Source organism: Tinamus guttatus, unplaced genomic scaffold (genome assembly GCF_059628265.1).
Source record: "Tinamus guttatus ecotype Peru unplaced genomic scaffold, ASM5962826v1 Tinamus_guttatus_pri_ptg000197l, whole genome shotgun sequence".
NCBI lineage: Eukaryota > Metazoa > Chordata > Aves > Tinamiformes > Tinamidae > Tinamus > Tinamus guttatus.
In genome coordinates, this window is record NW_028288731.1 from 2,102,686 (window position 1) to 2,122,429 (window position 19,744).

Sequence of the window (19,744 nt, forward strand, 5' to 3'; positions counted from 1 at the left end):
GGCCTGACAGCTTCACTTGCCGTTTCGGTAGAAAGATCAGAAGAAGAAGAAAAAAAAAAAAAAACACGCCCTGTTGTTCAACTCCACCTCCATATCAGAGCTTCGGAATGTTTAATTTGTCTTCCTTCATTCCTAGGAGAGAGAATCCAGGACCATCCATCGCTCCCACAGTAAGAGGTGGAGAAATTTTAATAATGTATTTAATCTGGCTATGGACTTGCCAGTAACTCTTATCAACCAGTCTGGCTTTGTACTAAGAAAAAAGTAATTGCACAAAGCTCATCACTCATGATGCATTAAATGAACAAATGAAAAATTCCTGCGCTGTTTGATGCACACGAAGCATTTCCTGGGATCCTTGTGGTCAGCTTTTAGGAAGTGCTGTGTAATTCTGGATTAATGAGAGCAAAACCGCTGCTTTTGGCCTGTGCCTTCTCCCGTGGGACTTCGGATGGGCCCCTGACCTGGGGTTGCCCTCGTGGGACGAGCATCCTTGTGGATGTCAGATGCAATGTTGAGATTCTTCATGACTTCCTAAATACATGGCCATGCAGAGGTTTCCTCAGGATAGTAAGATGTCAGCTGTAAAGGCTGGGTTATTACAGAGGGGAGACTTTGTCTAGGTCATAACATTACTCAAGTTAAATAGCTTAGAATTTATTATATACATTTATTATACACCCTCTCTGCACTTAAGTTAGACGCTTCCTAGGCAGAGATGTTAACAGAGAAATTACGTTTCAGAAGGAAAATATTAGGAGCACCCTCAGATGTTGACATAAGCCTAATCAGCTTCTGCATTCGTATGACACTTTTTGCTGAAAAACAGGTATGAGCATGTAGTACCAGCTGATAAGTGGCTTCTTTGACAAATAAGGTTTTAAGAGATTACACATGAGCTTAAGTGTAGCTCAGTCGGTATGAAAAAATATTTGAACATCTCTTTAGAAGCTATATTTCAAAATCTGAAAGCAAAATCAATCATGTTATATTCCCATTATCTTTAGGTTGCCATTGCCATAGTATTTTGTTTAGTTTATGTTTCCCTTCCCACATTGTGTTTTCAGCAATACTTCGCAAAATGAGTCAAGATAAACAATTGAGAGGATCTCCACATTTTTATCCAGCACCATTGCTTATACATTATTTATGGGCTTCCTTTGCAAATGCCAGATTTGGACATTGATCTACAGTTTAATGGATTCTACACTGGCATTTATTTTGTCTCTAAGCCTTCCCCAGGCCCTTCTCTAACGTATCATATAATCCTGATGCTCAGCCTGATTTTCTTCAGCTATGCAAGAGCATGATTTCTATGTCAGACTAAGTAAATAAACTCAATACGCAGCTACTTCTCCCGTGTCCCTGTTGTATCAAAAGGCCCGTGTGTCGAATAACCCAGTGTGAAGACTTAACATTAAGAAGAAAAAACTTTGGTTCAGCAACTTTGGTTTCCCCAAGTTACATGGCAAAACCTTCACTCACGAATCTCCAAAGACTTTGAGGAAGGCTGCATCGACCTGGCTGCTGCTTTAAATTTGAGGGAAGTTAGTGTAATGTTCAGTCCTGCTGCTCGAGGTGCTGTTAATATTTTGTATTCATATTTACAAAGCAGGTGAGGGCGAGAGAATGATTTAAAGTCTTTACCAGTTGTTCTAGATATTGGACTCCTAGCAAAACTACCACCAAGCCTTTTCTTTCCTTTTCTTTCTCAATTCTACTTAAAACAAACCAGAAGGCAACTCTCTATGTACATACATACTTATATATATATATTTAGTAACAAATCTGAATCAAAATTGCAACTTTTTTGGATGATACATTTTCTGCAGTGCTGTGGAAACTCCAGCTATGACACAACATTTGCTTTGGATCAGGCACCAGAAAGATGTTTTTCCTGATCTACATCCTGGACTTTAGCTCTGTGCTCCAGCTGAAGCTTGTACCGCATATCCCAGCAGCTCATGATGCTCAGGAGGGGTAAATGAAAAAATAAGCCCTGGCTTTGTGGTCACCACCACGCTCACAAACATGCTTGGCTGAATTTAGTGGACATCTTCAAGGTGGTGGTTGGGACTGTCTGAAGAACTTGCTTAGGGTCAAGATAGCGTTGGCCTTGCAGTATTTCACTGTCTGGAAAACAGAAGTAGATGCAGTTTGTTTGGCTTTGCAGGGTTGAAAACAGATGATAAATGCTTACCTTTGAACTATCAGAAAAGCAAAACAGGGAATGGTGCATTCAAGTTAACCCGAGATGCACGAAGCTTCTGAAACAGCTAACGCGGCGGTAACTGTTCACGTCACTTATGTTACTCATAGCTTTGCTGGGGCCTGTTGCCTTTATTAATGTGCAAGAAAAGACTGTGCAGAAAGACTTTTCCCTTTGTTGCCCTTTAGAAATCTGACTTTCCTGCGATTTAATATAATGTGACAAAATGCAGAGTTGGGGTTGGAGGGTCAGTCTAGCTCCTTGCATCGAAATCACAGGATGTCTGTTACCCGCTGGCAGCTGGATCACGAGGAGCCTCCTGGTGCTTCATGAAATGGATATTCTCTTAAAATAGAGCTTAGGTTATTTGCAACAGGTGGGATTAGATGCATGCCCTTGGCTTATTGCCTACAGAGAGCTAGTTTGGAGCCCTCTGCCCTGTCTGTTTCTCTTGGTGGAGGCAGGAAAAACCTATCCCTCTGTGGACACTGTGGTGCCTCCTTGCAGGAGCTTCACCCCTTTCTTCCCCAGCATTGGGACCTTGGGGACACGGTGACATCTCTGATCCTCAGCTCTGTCTGGTGCACAGTGCCCTCGGATTGCTGGGAGGAACTGTGTCTGAATCCCAGCTTTGTCTCTTGGGATGTATGGATACTTTGTGCGTTTCTGGGATTTGTTGCTGATTTTTTTTTTTCATGGAATGCTCTCATTCCTTCTTGCCCTGTTACATCCCAGGTGGGAAGCGCCTGCCCCTCACGGAGCTGGAGGCTGCTCCCGTGCCCAGCGGGACAACGTGGAATTAATCCTTGGTAGCAAAGCAGCAACACAAACGTTTCAGAGACTTAGGGCCAGGTAAACAGCTTGCAAGCAGGCCGAATAATAAGCCGTGCAAACCACAAAATAGAGTTTATCAGCACCTGAGCCACGACCAAACCGTCTTTAGGAGATGCTGAGAGGACCTGGCAGCGTTTATGAGAAGCATCGGCTTCCTTAACTGGTCATTGATCTGTTGTTGTGGACGGAGTGATCGTGATCGTGCTGCTATTTTAATCCTTTTTGCTTGGATTCACTGCAAAAGGCAATTTAGGATCACAGGTAATGGTCTTGTCTCTCATTCCCCACTGAGGGGGTGTCTTCTGGCTTTGCCTTTGAGAAATCACCCCATTTTCCCTGTTTTTGGTCATTTTGAGATCCCCTTAGCCTCCTGCATCAGTCCTCGACTGCAAGGGCTTGGCCACCAACGTGGGGCAAACGGTTTCTGCTGAAAGCAATGAAATTTATAGCATAAATTAGCCAAAGTTGCAGAATATTGCTGTGTGTAAGGCTCATCTCTGCCGCAGATTTTGAGCCGGGTTACCTTTTAGTTTGGAATGCGATTTATTGTCACCTGGGGATGGTTTACTTTCAGGATTAAAAAAAATAATAATAATAGGGGGATGTTTTCCCTGTGGAGGGGAAAGCAAAGCCAGTAAGAAACTGTTTTATGGAGTAATGTGCCTGCCATAAACCCTAGGGGAAAAGATGCTTTACCTACAGGACGGGAGAGTTTATAGCGCCGTGCATTAAATCACAGTAAAATTACTAAGCACTCCTTTCCCAGCGTTTCCAGGCCGTACGAGGCAGGAGAAGGGAGACCCGTCTCATCCGAGCAGATCTAACCTGTGCTTTTTAGCTGCCACTTGCCTTTTGCTTTGCCTGGGAGACCTCCCCGTGCGCTGGCTTTTTGCTTGAAAAGAAGCACCGCTCCTCAAGGACAGGAGCACGACAAGTGCCCTCCTTCCATCTAGAAATGAATGCAGATGAGGAGTGTTCCTCTGATAACTGCATCAGGCTGGATCCTGTGACTTGGCATGGTTTAAAGCAGCTTGTGAGGCTTTACATTTGTCGAGTATTAATGCATTTTCTGTCTTTTTTTCTTCTTTTTCCCTGCTAGAAGCATGTCCTTTCTTATTTCTGCATCTGATAGCTAACACGACAAATCAAACAAGCAGGCACCTTTGGCTCTTGAATCCTCGGAAGTGTCTTCTCCTCAGCTTTGCAGCAGCCAGGCATGTGTTAGGCAGGTTTGATGAGCAGCATGGGAGTTTCAGCCTTTCCTTCAGTCAAATCTATAGGTTCATGCACACTCCCGTGCCCAAATAGCTTTGGGAAGCCCAAGCACGTATAGTTGTATTGCAGAAGTATTGGAGGAATGTCTGTCTCTGCTGTCCTGCTCTCTGGGTCCTGCAGCAGCAAGTTGCATCTCAAAAACTGGGAAGACAACAAGGAAAGGCGAGGCAAAGCTAGCCAGGAATTTCCAGCCAAAATGATGTTATAATGGAGGGAAAAAATTCCTGCAAAATCACCGGTGACAGCGAGGTTGTTTGGAGGTTGCTAAACTTCTTTTGATTTCCTCTTTGGAAGCTTTTAGCTTTGTTAAACCAAAAGCAGTTAAAATAGAGCAGTCGTAACACTGAGATCTGCTACTGCGCTCTCGTTCACGTGGGGTTAATAAAAAATAAGCACCCATGTAGAAATGGCAGACAAATAGTTTGGGTCACTCACAACGCTGTCGTTCCTTGTAAATCTGAAAGATTTTAGATTATTTCAGTCATTTTGATTTGCAGAGATTAACATAGCCATTTTTTTCCAGTGAATAACTGCTTTTACAGGGGAGAAAGCAATGTTGCAGGGCTGATGGAAACCGTGGGGCTGCAAAAGACCTTCTGGCTCTTGTCTAAATTCTTGCCAAAATGTCATTTCTGTCAGATAAACGACACCAAGTACAGCTTCTGGGTAGTGCGTGGCAGTTCACAGTAATCACCAGCAACAAAAATACAAATTCTGTCTTCTCTTCTCTACTTTTCTGCATTGGAATAGCCTGAGATTTGCCGGAGAACATCAGCATAATTTAAGTGCTATGCTGAATGAGGGCCTTTTCAGGTGGACTTTCCGTATGGCAAGAAATAAGGCGAATCCTAAAAATAGAAAATGTGATTATAAGTGACAAAAATTGGCAGGAAGGACTTGGTCAGAGGCCATTTTGGAACTGCTTTTATTTCTTTTTTTTGACATGATTCCAAGTTAAAAAGTCCCTTTAAATTAATTAGAGCAATCACAGGGCCCCTAGATTATCAGTAGAGAAATAGAAGTCATGAATATAATTTTCATATTTTCTGAACTCAAGAAGGCTGAAAAAGCCAACTTGAGGAGATCTTTACATACAATAAAAAATAAATTCCTGCCCAAACCGGCTAAGCTGAGATGTCTGAGAGCAAAGAGCTATCATGAAAGTGCCAGAAAGCTGCTGATTATAATGGAATCGGTGTCCCAGCGTATAATGCAGCTCTGCACTTAATATTGAGCTACTGAACCGTACACCTCCACCCAGCTAAACTCACTGGGTTCTCATCAAAGTCCTGGAATGACAGCGGGCTCTGTTTGGGTGCCAAGGGAGTCTTGAAATAGCTCCAGGGCTTTCCTAGTAGCTTCAGCGGGGCGCAGAGCTCTGGTGCTGAAGGGCAGGCATGTATAAACCCTCCCCTATGTATAGATTGCCCAGGAATCACCCTTCCTTATGTACATGGCCATGCTCAGTAATAACCCCTGAGCTTGGCACTCTGTTTTATGTGTCCAGGTATTTATGTATGCAGTAAATACACACGTACAAACCTCTGTTTCTACCAGAGGTCTTTTCCAGGGATCACTCTCTTGCACCGTGGTCCATCCCTCCAGTCTCAGCCCTCAATACCCTGTGCAAAACACTTATTAGCACATGAGTATCTTGTCTCAAACGTGGTATTGCCGTGGTGGATTCTCCTTGTATCATACAGAGACCTAATCACTAGGTTGAATTCTGAAAAATTCCTCTTTGATCTTCTATATTTGCTGCAAATTTCTCCTCAAGTTTAATAAAGCTGAAAAAAAATCATTACTCCCTAGCTTTTAATTTTCTACCGTTCATAATGTGTTTTGTTTCCTGTGTCTCTTGCAGTCTATCAGAGAAGTCACGGGCTACGTGCTGGTGGCTTTGAACCAGTTTGAGTACCTGCCCCTGGAGAACCTGCGCATCGTTCGTGGCACCAAGCTCTACGAAGACAGATATGCGTTGGCCATATTCCTCAACTACAGGAAGGACGGCAACTTCGGACTCAGGGAGCTCGGCTTGAAGAACTTGACTGGTAAGTGAGGCAGCAGGTTGGTCACCAGAAGGGGAAAAAGCACAGTCTTGTTGAGTAGTTGCCCAAATGTCCTCGAGTTCTGTGAAGAACAGAGGAACCAGGGGACGCTGGCAGCTGGACACACTTGAGACTGGTCAGTGCTTGATTTGATTCCTTTTTTTTTTTTTTTTTTGGTTTGCAAATGTACTCTTCCGAGTATTGATCAACGGCTGTATGTAGCTTTCAAGCCCAGAGCATATTTGAAGCAGAAATGATTATTGGAAAAGTAGACAAATTGCAAGTTTTGAGAAGTGAGCACAGGGGTCTCCTATTCAACCTTACTTGTTGCATTTACATTGTTTCAGGTGCTCTGTATTTTCTGTCAGGGAAGTGTAACTTTTGTCCCCTCCCTGCCAAAAGATGAGTGGGTTGATGAATGATGGATTTGTTTTGTTCTGTTTTCTTCCCCACTTCTGTACAGTTTTCCAGTAATCTTGTTTACTGAGGCCGTCATAGTGGTATCAGAGCTCTTCCCTAGGGTCTCTGTAGCCCTCCCATCTACTTCTTTTCTCTCTATCACTGTCATAATCCAATTTCTTCGTCCTCTTTTCCCACATTTCTTCCCATCCTTCTGATTTAGGATGTTCATTGTGGCTGTCTCTGCCTCCCCATAACTTAGAGCCATAGCATCATGCACTAATAGTATTGCCTGGTTCCTCGTACACCTTTTCTGTGGGTCTCAAAATGCTTTACAAGAAGGCATTAGGTGGGTGAAAGTGGACAGAGAGGGGACGTATGGCCAGAGGAGGGCTGAAACCTTTGCCTCTCGGTCTCAGGCCACTGCTGCTCACGGCTTTGCTTGCAGGTGGCAGGAGAGAACCCGCCTCAGCTCAGCTGAGTCTGCCTTAACAGGAGAAAATCGCAGCCGCTTCATCCAAGCAAGGTGTTTACGGAACCTCCTGATGGGATTACTTGGCTCAAAATGTATTGTTGTCTCTTGGAAGAGAAGTGCCCTAATAACATTAGCTTGCCTCCACGGGGCACTTAAAATAGCTTCTGGGTGCTGAGTATAAGCCTGTGTGTGCTCCAGAATACCCTTCGTATTTTCTCGATAGCGTGTGCTGGGGCTCACGCATCTCCCTAGCAGCTGTTCTTTGACCATTTTGTTTACTGGTTAAGTTGCACCTGGCTATTTTAACCCGCAACCTGCTGCTTTTTGCAAATGCTCTCCCAGGAGCATATTCATGCTTAATTTATTTTCCTAACGCATCCTTAGCCTTAATAGCTGCATAAAAATAACCGGGGGCTGTGGGAGTTAGTGATGTGGCAAGGCCACGATGCATGAGCTGTGTCTGAATCTTCTCCGTGTGGACCAACTGCCCCAAATTAGCATCATTTGGGCTTAATGTGAGATGGAGCAGTCCCTGTCAGCGTCCTTCCCTGCAGCCTCTGGTCTGCTGCAGGCTTCAGGAGAGGGGCTTTGCATGGTGCCTCTCTTCCAGATGTATAAACCTAACTCCTGCTGTATGTGGGAAGAGCCGCCTTCCTGGGGCTTATGTTGGCTTTGCAGAATTTAGGGGAATTCTGTGCTTCCTTGTGCAGTGTCTAGACGATGGGATCCTGATGTTATTTCTGCCCAGCTCTGTGTAATGTGGAAATACCAACAGCAACTCCTGTGCTGCAGAAATGAGGGAGCTGCTCCCACCTGTAGATTATCCTCAGCCTTAACCCAAGACAGGGCTGCAGCCTCCCATCGAGTACCACCGCGTTACGTTCAGTGCGTTGCTACCAGCTGCGCTTTTATTGTCAGAGATGTCTGTCAGGCTTTTGTATTTAAATAGAACTTTAAATGCTTGGTTTTCCTCTCCGGCACTATAAAAAAAAGACAACTGTGAAGGCACTAAATTTTATACCGCACAAGAGATGCGATGCAGCTGCTGCTTCTCACTCGTGGTATCAGAGCCTTGGAGGGAGCCCTGCTGGAGTGGCACAGGTCAGGACCGGCTCCCAATATTCCTGATACACTTGCAAAAAAAATCCTGCTTGTCACAGGGAATTTCTTGCTTGTAGGTATTAAACCAGGGCTGGTGATTGCACAGAAGTGTTGAAAGCAAACAGCCACTGAGCTCGTATTTTTCTCTAAGTGAAGGTGAATAGCAGAGATCTATCACAAATGCTGCATCTTTGAGTGGGCAGCGATAGCCTCCTCTCCCCTGCTGGCCCCAGGCACAGAGCTTCCCTTGCATGTGTCTGTGAAACCCTTGGATTTCTTAATATACTGGAATAGAATGAGTTTAGCAGGGCCCAGTTCCATAACACAGACAAGCAGGAAATTTTGCAGTTTTCTTCTTGACTTGTTTTGCAAAAATGCAGGAAAATGTTAAATTGAGGCAAGGGTGGTTCAAGTGATAAATGCATATTGTAGCCCAAAGGATTTGGTTAATGATGGGGAGGGGGGAAGAAAAAAAAAGAAATGTAGTTTGATGGGAAGGAAAACACATTGGAAAAGTTTCTTCCTTAGGTTAGAAACTGAGCAGTGTCTGTTTCCCAGTCTCCTATAGGTTGCTGTAATTTCTTTCAGGTTTTCTAAGCTTGTTTTGCAAAACAAATTTTTGAAAAACCCCTGCCCGAGCATTTCTGTAACATCATTTCTCTGATCACTACTCCAAAGTTTTTGATGTCTTTCTCAAACTCTTCCCCAAGTGCAGCTCAGATACCATCCAGGGCCTGAGCTCCTTGAGCACCCCATGTTGTGCCTCGAGCCTTTTGGTGCCAGGGATGAAGCCCCCCGTGTCACTGCTGTGGTGACAAGCCCGTGGTGACCCCGTGCGAGCGAGGCCTTTCCTCGCCCCGAACGCCTCCCACAAGTCGCGCCGGTGGCCGCGTTGCCCTCAATCGCGGTGGTGTGGGGCGTCGGGAAGAAAACGCTGTGCGCAATTTGCCTTTGGTGTCCTACACAACGGAGGGCAAGGCGGCGCGTCTCCACCTCGGAGAGGTGTTGCTAGGATACACGCAGGAGCCAGGAATTTGGTTACAACCTCCCCGCGGCACCCGCGGCCTTTGGGACGCTTGTGGGAGCCAACGTGTCCTGGGCGCCAGGTCAGCTCCTCCACGGGGTCCCAGAGACGGGACCCCCCAGGCTGAGGTCCTCAGCCTCAAGCTAGCAGAAGGCTGCTCACAGGTGGCATCAAGACATATAGTTATGTTGTGCATTCCGTCGGAAATAAATACTGATTTTGAGCCCCAAGAGGTTCATACTCACGAGTTTATTATGCTCAGTAACAAGAGCCAGGTTTTGTTTTCTCGTTTCCGTAAGGCTGAGATTTTACGCATGGTCTCTGAAGGATTCCAGTACGCTTTTGTCATGCTCAGTGATATAGCTCGTGTCCTTGATTTTTGCAACCTGCTGATCACCAGTTTATGCTCAGTTTTATTTATTTCCAGGCAGTTAGCTGTTTTCAATTGTGTCTCTAGTGTTAGAAATGTGCAAACTCATTTGGAAGGATTATGGCAAGGAATTTAAAGAGTGAGACGAGAGGGCGGCTCATAAGGATTTATTGATATTTCCCAATTGGATATTGAAAGGATTTTGCAGTGATTTGGGGTATATAACAAGGGAAAGCTGTTTTCTGGTGCTCCCCCTGCCCATTCCCCTGCCAGATATTTTTGTATGAACTGTGAAATGCAAATACTCAGTGTTAAATGGTCTAGTGCAGCATATGGAAAGTAATATGAAGAGGGTAATATGTGACACCATGCAGCAGAGCAAGCTCCCATTCTGCAGCCTCTGCTCCACCAAAGCAAGGCTTAGGATCCTGGGCAGGGGAAATGAGGTCACCTCCCCAGCTGGTGCAAATTTGCCTAGTGTTTTTGACTTCATAGGGTATCGAAATTCAAATTGCTCCTTGCCTTCTTCAGTAGATAATTTAATTCACACTTTAATTTATGAGTTTACTGAGGGAGATTCTTCAATAATGTGGGATTGGGCTTTTACCACTGAAAAGTGTTAGTTCAAATGTCACCCTAGACTGCACTCAGACGTGCTGTGTTGTCACCTGATAATACTGTGTAAAATAACATGATTCATTGCGTTTTTTTGTTACGAGTCTGCAGTGGTTCTGTCCATCTGTGCATTTTCAGTTATGAGGCAGGGATTCCTCCAGGTTCTGCGTGTGTGAAATGCCCTTTAGCTCTCGAGAATCACACAGTCGAGACGAGCCCAGAGATGCTCTGCTGACCTCAGCACTGCGCGTGCTGCAGCGCGCTGGCTCTCCCAGGCCCTGCCTATCCCTGCGTGTCTCGCTACTGATCCTCTTAGGTCAAAATAGGTGGTTTAGAAATTCAAATCCTTGTTCCTCTACCAGTATTTCTTCTTCAGCCTCCACAAAAGAAAGAAGCATTAATTTATAGGGCTGGTTCATTCTTTTTGCTGCGATCCCCTGGATTTATTGATTTTCTTAATTCCCTCTGACAGGCTACAGCTGGCAAGGAATTTGGCGCTTTTGTAAAATAATTATCATCTTGCGTGTGTGCTGCATGGGGACCGGGGCCTACTGGCGCCCCCCGCCAAGGGCAGGTGGGCCGGGAGCCAAAATGGCCCAAGTTTCCAAAGGGATCGTGGAGCAGGGAAGCTTCCGGATAGGTAGCCCGCAGCGTAGTGCCCACAGCAATGGGCCAAATGCTGCGGCGTTGCAGAGGAAGGAGCAGGCAGAGGGTAGCAGTGGTGTCTCTGAAGAGTGGCCACGCGTCCCGAAGGAGCCGGGGCGGCCTGAGGCGATAGTGCGAGCTGCTCACGCATGAGGCGGCCGCGAGCGGTGCCGGGCCCACGCGTGGGGAGGACGTGCTCCAGGCCTTTCCCTGTGCTAGGAAATTGCCGGGGGGGCTGTCTCCTCTGAAATCCTCCTCCAAAAGCGACTTGCACCAGTGTCTGAGGGCAGGAGGGGAGGCCGGGCTCGCCCGGCACATCCCAGATGTCCTCGCCGAGGTTATCGCACGTTCTGCTCCCGTCTCTGGTACGCAGCCCGCGCTTAGCGCTGCCTGTGGATGCATTTTGACAAAATATTTGCCTTTTTTTTTTTTTTTCTTAATTGAAAAACATCTGTTCCTTGACAGGGAGATTTGCTGCGAGGCGGGAGTTAGGAAAGTAAGCGGAGCAATGCTGAAAATGTCAGGGCACCATCTTTTGAAGTATTAAAAATGAAAGCGTATGGATTACCACATTGAGCAACTTTTTATGCAGCCTTCTATAAATTTTAAACCAATCAAATTGAAATGATTTGACTTAATTGAAGCAATAATTGAATCTTTTAATGCCTTAGACTGCATTTCCTTTTCCTTTGGATTTCAGGTTGAAAAAGTGTAAGATTTTAGCTTGCTTAGTCTAGGAAAGAGGCTTTCAAAACCTGGGAAATATTTAGAGGCTGCAAAAGCTGCTTCCTGTTCAAATTTCATCCAAGTATCAGTCGCAGGATTCCTCTTTTGCTGTAGGAGTGTTTCCGGTGGGATATAGCTCTACAGATTAAGTGACTCGGCTACTGGTTGTGGAGCAGATGTGTCCACGTGGAGTTTCAGACCAGCCACAGCCTCCTTGGCAGGGTAAACTGCCTTTTTTTTTTTTTTTTTCTCCTCCCCCTGAGCTTCTTGCTGCTGTGTTTGAATTTATCCCAACATACTAGCTTCAAATCACTGTAGGTGTCCCTGGAGCACAGTGTGATGGCTTCTGAGGTTGCACTGGAAGCAGAGCCATAATTCCTGTGCATCTCTGCTAATTTTTAAGCAATCTGGCTAGCTCTGGGCTCCCAATATGTCGCTTTACGCTGTCCCAGAGCAAAGCGCTGAATTCAGGAGCAAGCTGTGTCTTGGAATGGTGCCATTAGTTTGCCAGTGTTGTTTCTCATACATGAGCACGCAGTGTTTATTTATGTTTGAAGCAATGTCAAAGAGCCACACTAAAAATTTATCGCTTGGCTATATGCCAAGCACGAGACGAAGTGGCTTGATCAGGACTTGAGTGTCCATCCTTCCTTTGCCCATACAGGGCTGTGCAGACGTTCCTCGACGCTGGTGGTGGCTGCACACGTGTGTTTTCCTCCAGTTCCTGCTGGGTTAACTATTACTTGTGCTGCTGACAGTCACGCGTAAGCGCCGATGCTGCCCGGTCCCCGGTGTATTCCGCAGCGTTGTTGCAGCCTCGAGGTGACAGCGATTAAACGCTTTAGCGATGACAGGACCTGGGCTCTTCTGCTGCAAAGAAGAGAGTTGGACTTGGGGCGAGTATTGATGTCAAAAGCAAGCACCAAGTGTGCGCAGGGTGAGGGTGTAAGGGCATCCTCCTCCTCGGCGTGTGCAGCGAGAGGAGCCGGGAGGGACATTTTAATGGCTGAGCCTGCGTAAGGGTTTAATCCCAGGGGGTGCACGGGTAGCCCCACTGCAGGCCCAGGCAAGAATCCCAAGACTTAAGGACCTGCTGAGCTCAGTGGTTGTCATTTAATATGCAGAAACATTCAGCTTCCCAAATATAGATAATATTTTTGCTGTTTGAGAGATTCATTAATATCTTAACATAGCCTCCGTTTTAGTCTTCGTCCTCTTTTTCTCCTCTCCCTTGAAAAGAAGTGTTTTGTACTAGAAGCCAAGCCTTGAAGTTTGGGAAAGTAATCCAAGCTCGGCTGAGCAAATTTGACTAAAGCGATGGGATGAATGAGCCCTGGTCCCTGCTGTCCTCCTTCTGCTCCATTTCCCCCTCAGGCTGGTAGCAGCGACTGCAAGTAAACATTAATCTGTTAATTTAGCCTCTGGTATAGATGGAAAAAAAAAACCACATAGTGGCAGTTGCTGTTTTGTCAGCAGGCCTGACTGATCTCACTGCTCAGCTTCCGAGGAAGCCGCAGCGCGGCCACCCTCGTCCCAGTGGCCGCTGCCCCTCTGGAGTCAGGACTGTGTCCCCCTGCCAGCACCGGCTCCCTGCCACGAAGGTGGGAGGTTTGCCCACCTTGCAAGTCCATTTCAAAACTTTTTGTTCACAAATCCCTCGCTGGTACCAAGGCAAGCATGAGTAGTCAGTGTCGTAATCTAGAGTTTAAGGAGAGCCAACAGAGAAGGCTTATTTTGAGTTTAACTAAAATTACTCCGTAGCACAAATCCTTAAAATGAAGCAAACCCCACCTGAGCGTACTCTTAAATCCATTTACAAGTGGTATGTATTGATTTAGTCTCCTCCAGTAACTCAAGACGGGCGAAATTGATGCCTGTGCACTAAGTTAAGTGCATGCACATGGGATTTCATACCTGCTCAACTGGCTTGGCTTCAGAACTAATTTCAGTTAAACCCATGTAAGCCCTGGGTGAAGATTAGGCCTTGCTTACTTGTCCCTACTGCTTTGACTAGCAGTTACAGGAAAACTTAGGGGAAAGTAAATGTTAAATAAATTGAAGGGAGAAGGTATCTCTTGCCCTGCTGACTGTAATGCCAGGGTACTGGCACCCTACCAACCTTGGCCCTAGATTTGAACTTGATATGATACTAGCATTGCCCAAATAGCTCCATAGCAGATGTCTTTCTGCCAGGCAGCTGTTGGAAAAAGATTGTTTATTTGATCATTTTGCTCCCAAGTGCACTGTTAGCTTCTGTCTGGGCAGAGGAAGAGAAGCAGAAGACTTAAAAACTGACTGCTCTGCAGTGGTGCCTAATGCCTCCAAAAGCCAACGAGAGTGGTTAAGAGCCCTTTAGCAAATGTTTTATCCCCTCTTCCTAAAGTGTATTTTAGCTCTGCTTGGGCTTTGGCTCTGTTTGTCCTGTATAGCAGAGTTTCTTGAAGCATTTGGCTGGCAGATCTGTTTTATTTCAGCCACCTAATGGTAATGCTCAGTGCCAAGCTAACAACTTACCTTGTAAAGACTGTAGCCAAAACTCTGCTCCGCCAGCATGATGGAAAGGCATTAAAACAAACCTGAGCTAGGGCCTGGGAGGGCAGCAAGGGCTGCATTTCCCCTTGTGCACCTTGAAGATGGGATGTGTCGGTAACGACAGGGGCACGAGTTAGTGCAGGTTCATGAGTCTCCTTGGACTCGTGAACTATCAGCACTTGAGCCGGGGTAACTGTTGCTGTGGATGTTCTTCAGGTCCCCAAAAGGCTCACAGCAATGTGTTCACTCTTCTTTCTGCACAGCAGTACTAGGCATTAATGCTATCGTGATGCATAGTGGCTCAGATGGTGGGATAGCGTTAAACCGCAATAGCACTGTCTTTGTAGCTTACTCTTGGTAAACATTAAACTTTATCTTGCCTGTTGGGAGACATTCCTAAATTGGGGGGGTGGTTCATGTTTCGAGTTGATAAGTTTGCAGTTAAACGTAGCCATTCTGAGTCTGCGGAGCTGAGCTGCTGCTTCTGGATGCAAGGCTCATCAACCAGGCTTATAGCAGATTCATCCTCCTACTGATGGTAGCACTTAGGCCCAGAAACTTACAGAAGAGCAACGAGAAAGCAGCACCATGAAACAGTTCCTGCTCTAAACAGTGATTAAGACAAGGGGCCATCAGCAGGCTCAGAGAGATGGGGAAACACAAGGAGACCCAACTTGTTACGAGCTTTGCTTGGATAGCCAGGAGGGGTTTGTTTGCTGGAGCAAACATTGGGAGTGTGTAGGCCAGTATGGGTGTCCTCAGCCTGCATGGGTGTCTGCAGGTGCTCGGTACCTCCTGGGTGGGTTTCTCAGAGCTGGGGAGCGCTGCCCAGGCCCCTGCTCTCAGCCTGGGCTTTCCGTTTGCAGCAAAATGTCCTGCTCGCTGGTGTCACCAGGCCACAAGTAACAGCTTGGGTAGCGCAGGCCTGTTTCTGATAGAGGTGCTTATTCCAGAGGGAAAGTTTGGTAAATGCAGAAGGAAGCTGTGGCGGCTGAAGCTGATACTGTGTTTTCCTTGTTACTGCGTTTGCTCTATTATCTCAGCAGATCTGCGAGCGAGGTGGTAAAACAGAGCTTTTTTAATTATACATCACCCAGCAAACTGATAAAGCAAACAAAGCAGGCAGCCAAATAACACAGGCGCGAGCCACTTCAAAATAAAAATGCAGCAGGAACAATAGGGGAGTAATTCACAGCTCCCTGAGAAATTTTTTGCAGTTCAGAGGGGGTGAGATAGCAAGCAGTTATTGACGGTTTTCCTTTTATGTTTATGTCTGTCCTGTGCTTGGGAGAGCTTTCCCAAGCTTGTCTTCTTTAGCCTCGAGGTAGAGGATGTGGTCAAAAATTAAATTTCTTACGGTTGCAGTTTCAGAAACTTAAGAAAGGCACAATTATATATATTGGAGAGATTTAGCATAGGGCAGGTGCCCACGGCATGGTGTTTTTGTAGCAGAGTGCCTGGAGAAGTTAAGCTGTCGCAGCACAGGATGTAGGAACAAGCTCTGCTGTTCACCCAGACGACTGGGTGCATGCAGGTGAAGGGCTAAAATTCACTCTCACGCTTCTGCTTTCAAGGAGCTACAAGTTTACCAAGCAGGAGACCGAGAGCGTTCAGTCGCCATCGTTCCAGAGCATGGGTTGGTTCAGTTACGCATTAGAGAGGCGAAGAGAAATATCCAAAACTTATCTGAAGCACCTAAATCCTGTGACTCTACAAATTGGTCTCAAAGCTGCGGAGGACTTAACTTCTGCCTGAGTCTCAGAACTCTAAAACAAGAACAAATTCCCTTTCTATGGGTCTTCCCCGAACACAGAAACAGATTTATTCAGTCTAAATGAAAGAACGGGAAAAGGAAAATATTTCTATTCTGTTGTTTCTCTAAATATGTCCATCCATTCTTTTAGCTTACTAGCTTTCTTCTATTTTATTTCTAATATGATAGCTTTGAGTATGACCTTGAAAAGCAGCCAAAAACCTAAAAGCCCTCCCCTCTGTTTGCAGGAGACGGTGAGGGCCACATTTTAAAATGGAAAACCACCTAACTGAAATCGGTGGAGTTTAACCATCTAAATACTCTTTGGAATGGGATGCTCTCGGGAACACCAGTCCAGTTTGAGAAGGGTGGGACATGCAATCCTGAAGGTTCATATGCTATTCTGGAAAAGAGGTTTAACAGCTTTTACATACAGAGCTTTGAGAAAGTTAATTTGAAGCTGCCTCCTAGGGCCTTAGGGGGCAAATTCTGTGATGGTCTGGGAATTTCAGCTTCTGTTTAAAAATAAGATCCTTCTCTAGACATCGCAAACATGGAGGGAAAATTAAAAATACGAATCCTGAATTCTCGAAAGCTAGAATGCGCATTCAAAAAATAACACTGGGTATTTTTAACATCTCAGCATTTTTCAGTCATGACTTTTCGGGGGCTGAGTCAAGATTATGGAATGCTTGGGGCTGGCAATCCCGCATTTTTAAAAATAGCACATGTCTAGCGAAGGCCAAAAGAGCTGCGGGGCTTTGTTGTGTGCTCGCAGGGTGGGCTGATGTGACATATTTTTGCTTTGAGAAAGTCCAGGTACTTATTAGCAATTGCACGAGTCATTTCTAATTCTGTAAATATTTTGTAAATGAGCAAGTTTTATGTTGGCCTCTTTCCAGGCAGCACTATCTGTTTGTTACAGGCCACGCGTGGGAATGGAGTCATAAACAACCTCTTACTCTGTTTGGCAAAACTAGAACACTAATCACTTTTATATTAGCTTCGATAAATCCTCAAAAAGTAAATGTTGTGGATTAAAAAGATAATAATGTGCTAATCCTTTGTGTGGTCACTGACCATTTTAAGCCGTTGCGGCTCACATCTCTGCAGGATAAATCCTGGGGCTCTTCGGGAAGGCTGGGCAGTGCAGTGTGTGTGCACATCAGACCCTGGGCTTGCGAACAACACGCGCCTTTTCCTGACTATTGCAGATCCTTCCCCATCTGCTTTACCTTGAGCCTGATATCCCCTTTTGGCTTGAGAAATATGGTATCTGAGCGTGCAAGTTTCTGATGCACGTGCTGAGCTAGGAGACATGCAGGGGAAAACCTTGTTCAAATCAGTCTGCTACTAACCTGCAATACGTGTTTCCCATGGGCACATCCAGCAATGCCACAGCAGGTGCCAGTAGGGTCTGTAAACCTCGTTAGTCCCACGCTCGTTCGCTTTATGCAGCCATCAGTGTGCTTCTAATTTTTCACGTTTGGCACCGAAAGCAGTGTTTTTCCTTTGCAAAGTGAATATTGTTCTTTGCAGAGACCAGAGCGCAGGAACCACCCAGTGCGTGGAACAAGGAGTTGATTAAAGATTAAAATAGTAATGAATGTTTTAAAAGGGAGTATACTCGGGTAATTGATTAATTGGTGCAGTCTAAGCTACTTGCGGAGCATTACATTCACTCTCTATTAAATCAATCTCTGTCTTCTGTCCAAGCCTTGTGACTAAGCGCCGAAAGGCATGAACAACTTTATTAAGTCATTGAGATTGATTCTGCTCACACGTGGAGAGCTGGTCAGCCCAGGATCCCGTGTGCAGCCTGTTGCCTGCGCCGGGTCTCTCGCTCGCATTTCAGAAAGGCATTTCTCTTTGCAGAAAGGAGGAAGATGCAATTAGTAATGCTCTTACCTTCCCATAACCTGCTCCTGGGTTTCTCCTACCTTGTTGTTGTGGGCGGCTTGAAAACAGAGCCGTGATCTAATGCAGAAGGAAATGTCACAGTGACATTTTAATTAACACGCTCGTCCGCGGGAACGCGCGATGCGGCGAGGAGCCCTGGGCTGGAGACCTTCCTGCCTTGGCAACATGGGAGGGCTGGAGGACGCCCGCATCGCAATTAAAAACCCCGGAGCAACCGGGAGCCGGGATAACAGCCGAGAGCCGAGCCGTGTCAGAGGGCTCCGCGCTCCGGCCTGGCTGCTCGGGGCGAGAGTGACAAACTGCAGCGAGGAAGAAACACAGCTCTGACTCCCGGAGACGCCGCTTCACGAAGCGCTGCTGCCTCCTCATTTTAATTACCTTTTTGCTCCTTCTGAGGAATGACATTTTAGCTCCTTTGTGGGCTCAGTGGAAGAAGGGGGTACAAGGAGGCCAGTGAAGTGATTCAAGTGCTTAAAACGAATGGGAAACTTTGTGCCCTTCATGTGCTGCTCTGCCTTTTCCTCCAGGCTTTCCCAGGTCTGTGCTCTCTCCTACTTTGCTGCTGTGCCAGCCCTCTTGTGGTGCCTGACATTGAGACTAATAAGCCAGACCTCACTGCATATATAAATATTTATCTATAATGCATGTACGATGGATGTTTAAAGGTGGTAGAACAGTTACCTGCTGCTCGCATAAGACTTTAACCTGCCCAATACCCAAAGGAAGTGGGAAAGCCCTTATTCTGGGAATATTCCGTGTCCATTTGGTCTGCGATGCGTTTGCTGCAATCAGAGAGGTAACCCCTTGGTTGGACAAGCAGGGGCTGGAGGCAGGTGGGCCTGCAGAGCCGGCCCTCAGGGGAGCAGCGTCCTCTGTCCTCGCTCCTGGCGCTGGATTGTTCCTTTTTACAGAGTGAAAAGTGGAATGTGAGCGCTGGAAGCGAGGCACTAAAATACAGTAGTAGTTATCTGGATAAGTACATAAGGGTTTGTAGAGCCAAGGCCCAGACCAGTTTGTTTGCCTCTGAACCCTACAAAAACTTAGTTTATGTGGGTGAATGTCTTTTATTTTGATGTCTAAATATGACCTTTTCGGAGACTGGCTTTCCGGTAAGACTTTGGAAGATATATTGGGAGCATGAGTCTGGCTTTTTATTTCTTATAAAGAATACATTAAGCATTGACATAGCATCCGAAAACTACATCTTGACATGAAAACTCAGAGTTGAGAGTCTTTGGCACTTTAATAACATCAAGACAGAGGTTGGAGGCTGCAGATTTACTTGTATTGAGAGGGTTCCTGATCAGCAAACGTGTGGCCTGACAGCCCCTTTGTATCCAGTATCCCCAGAACTGGGAAGCAGCATCGTGCTGGCTGCTGCCGTGCGCCCTGCTGTGTGACGCCGGGGACGCCGTCATTTGCTCCGCAGCGTTCGCCTCGTGCGGGTTGTTGAGCGCGGAGGAGCCGCGTTAACGAGCAGCGCAGCCCACGGGGGCCCCTTTCCCATGCGCTCGACCCGGGAGACGTGTGAGGGACGGAGGCGTCTGGGTGTTCAGGAACAGGCCCGCGGGAGCAGCGGGTGCCCGAGGGGCTGGCCCCGCGGCGGGCGCTCCGGGATGGAAATAAACCATGTTCCCTGGCCCTGGGACAGTGGGGCTTCCACCACGATCAGCAGGAACGCGTTGGAAGGAGATGCAAACGGACTTGATTCGTGAGGCCTGGGTTCTTTCCTCGGTCTCTGAGAACTCTGCGAAGGTGCTGCTCATCAACAGTCTGGGACGCATGGGCAGTTCTGTGCATAATTGCAAATTATTAGGT

The 19,744-nt window shown here is 46.4% G+C and overlaps 1 protein-coding gene across 1 annotated transcript in view; it reads left to right on the top strand.

Moving 5' to 3' along the window:
• The window catches only part of ERBB4 (erb-b2 receptor tyrosine kinase 4), a 373,897-nt gene that overhangs the window by 163,539 nt on the left and 190,614 nt on the right, over positions 1-19,744 (top strand). Inside the window, exon 3 of the mRNA XM_088523696.1 lies at positions 6,183-6,369. Within this exon, the coding sequence (XP_088379822.1) occupies positions 6,183-6,369 (187 nt within the window). The remainder of the gene's footprint in view (positions 1-6,182; positions 6,370-19,744) is intronic.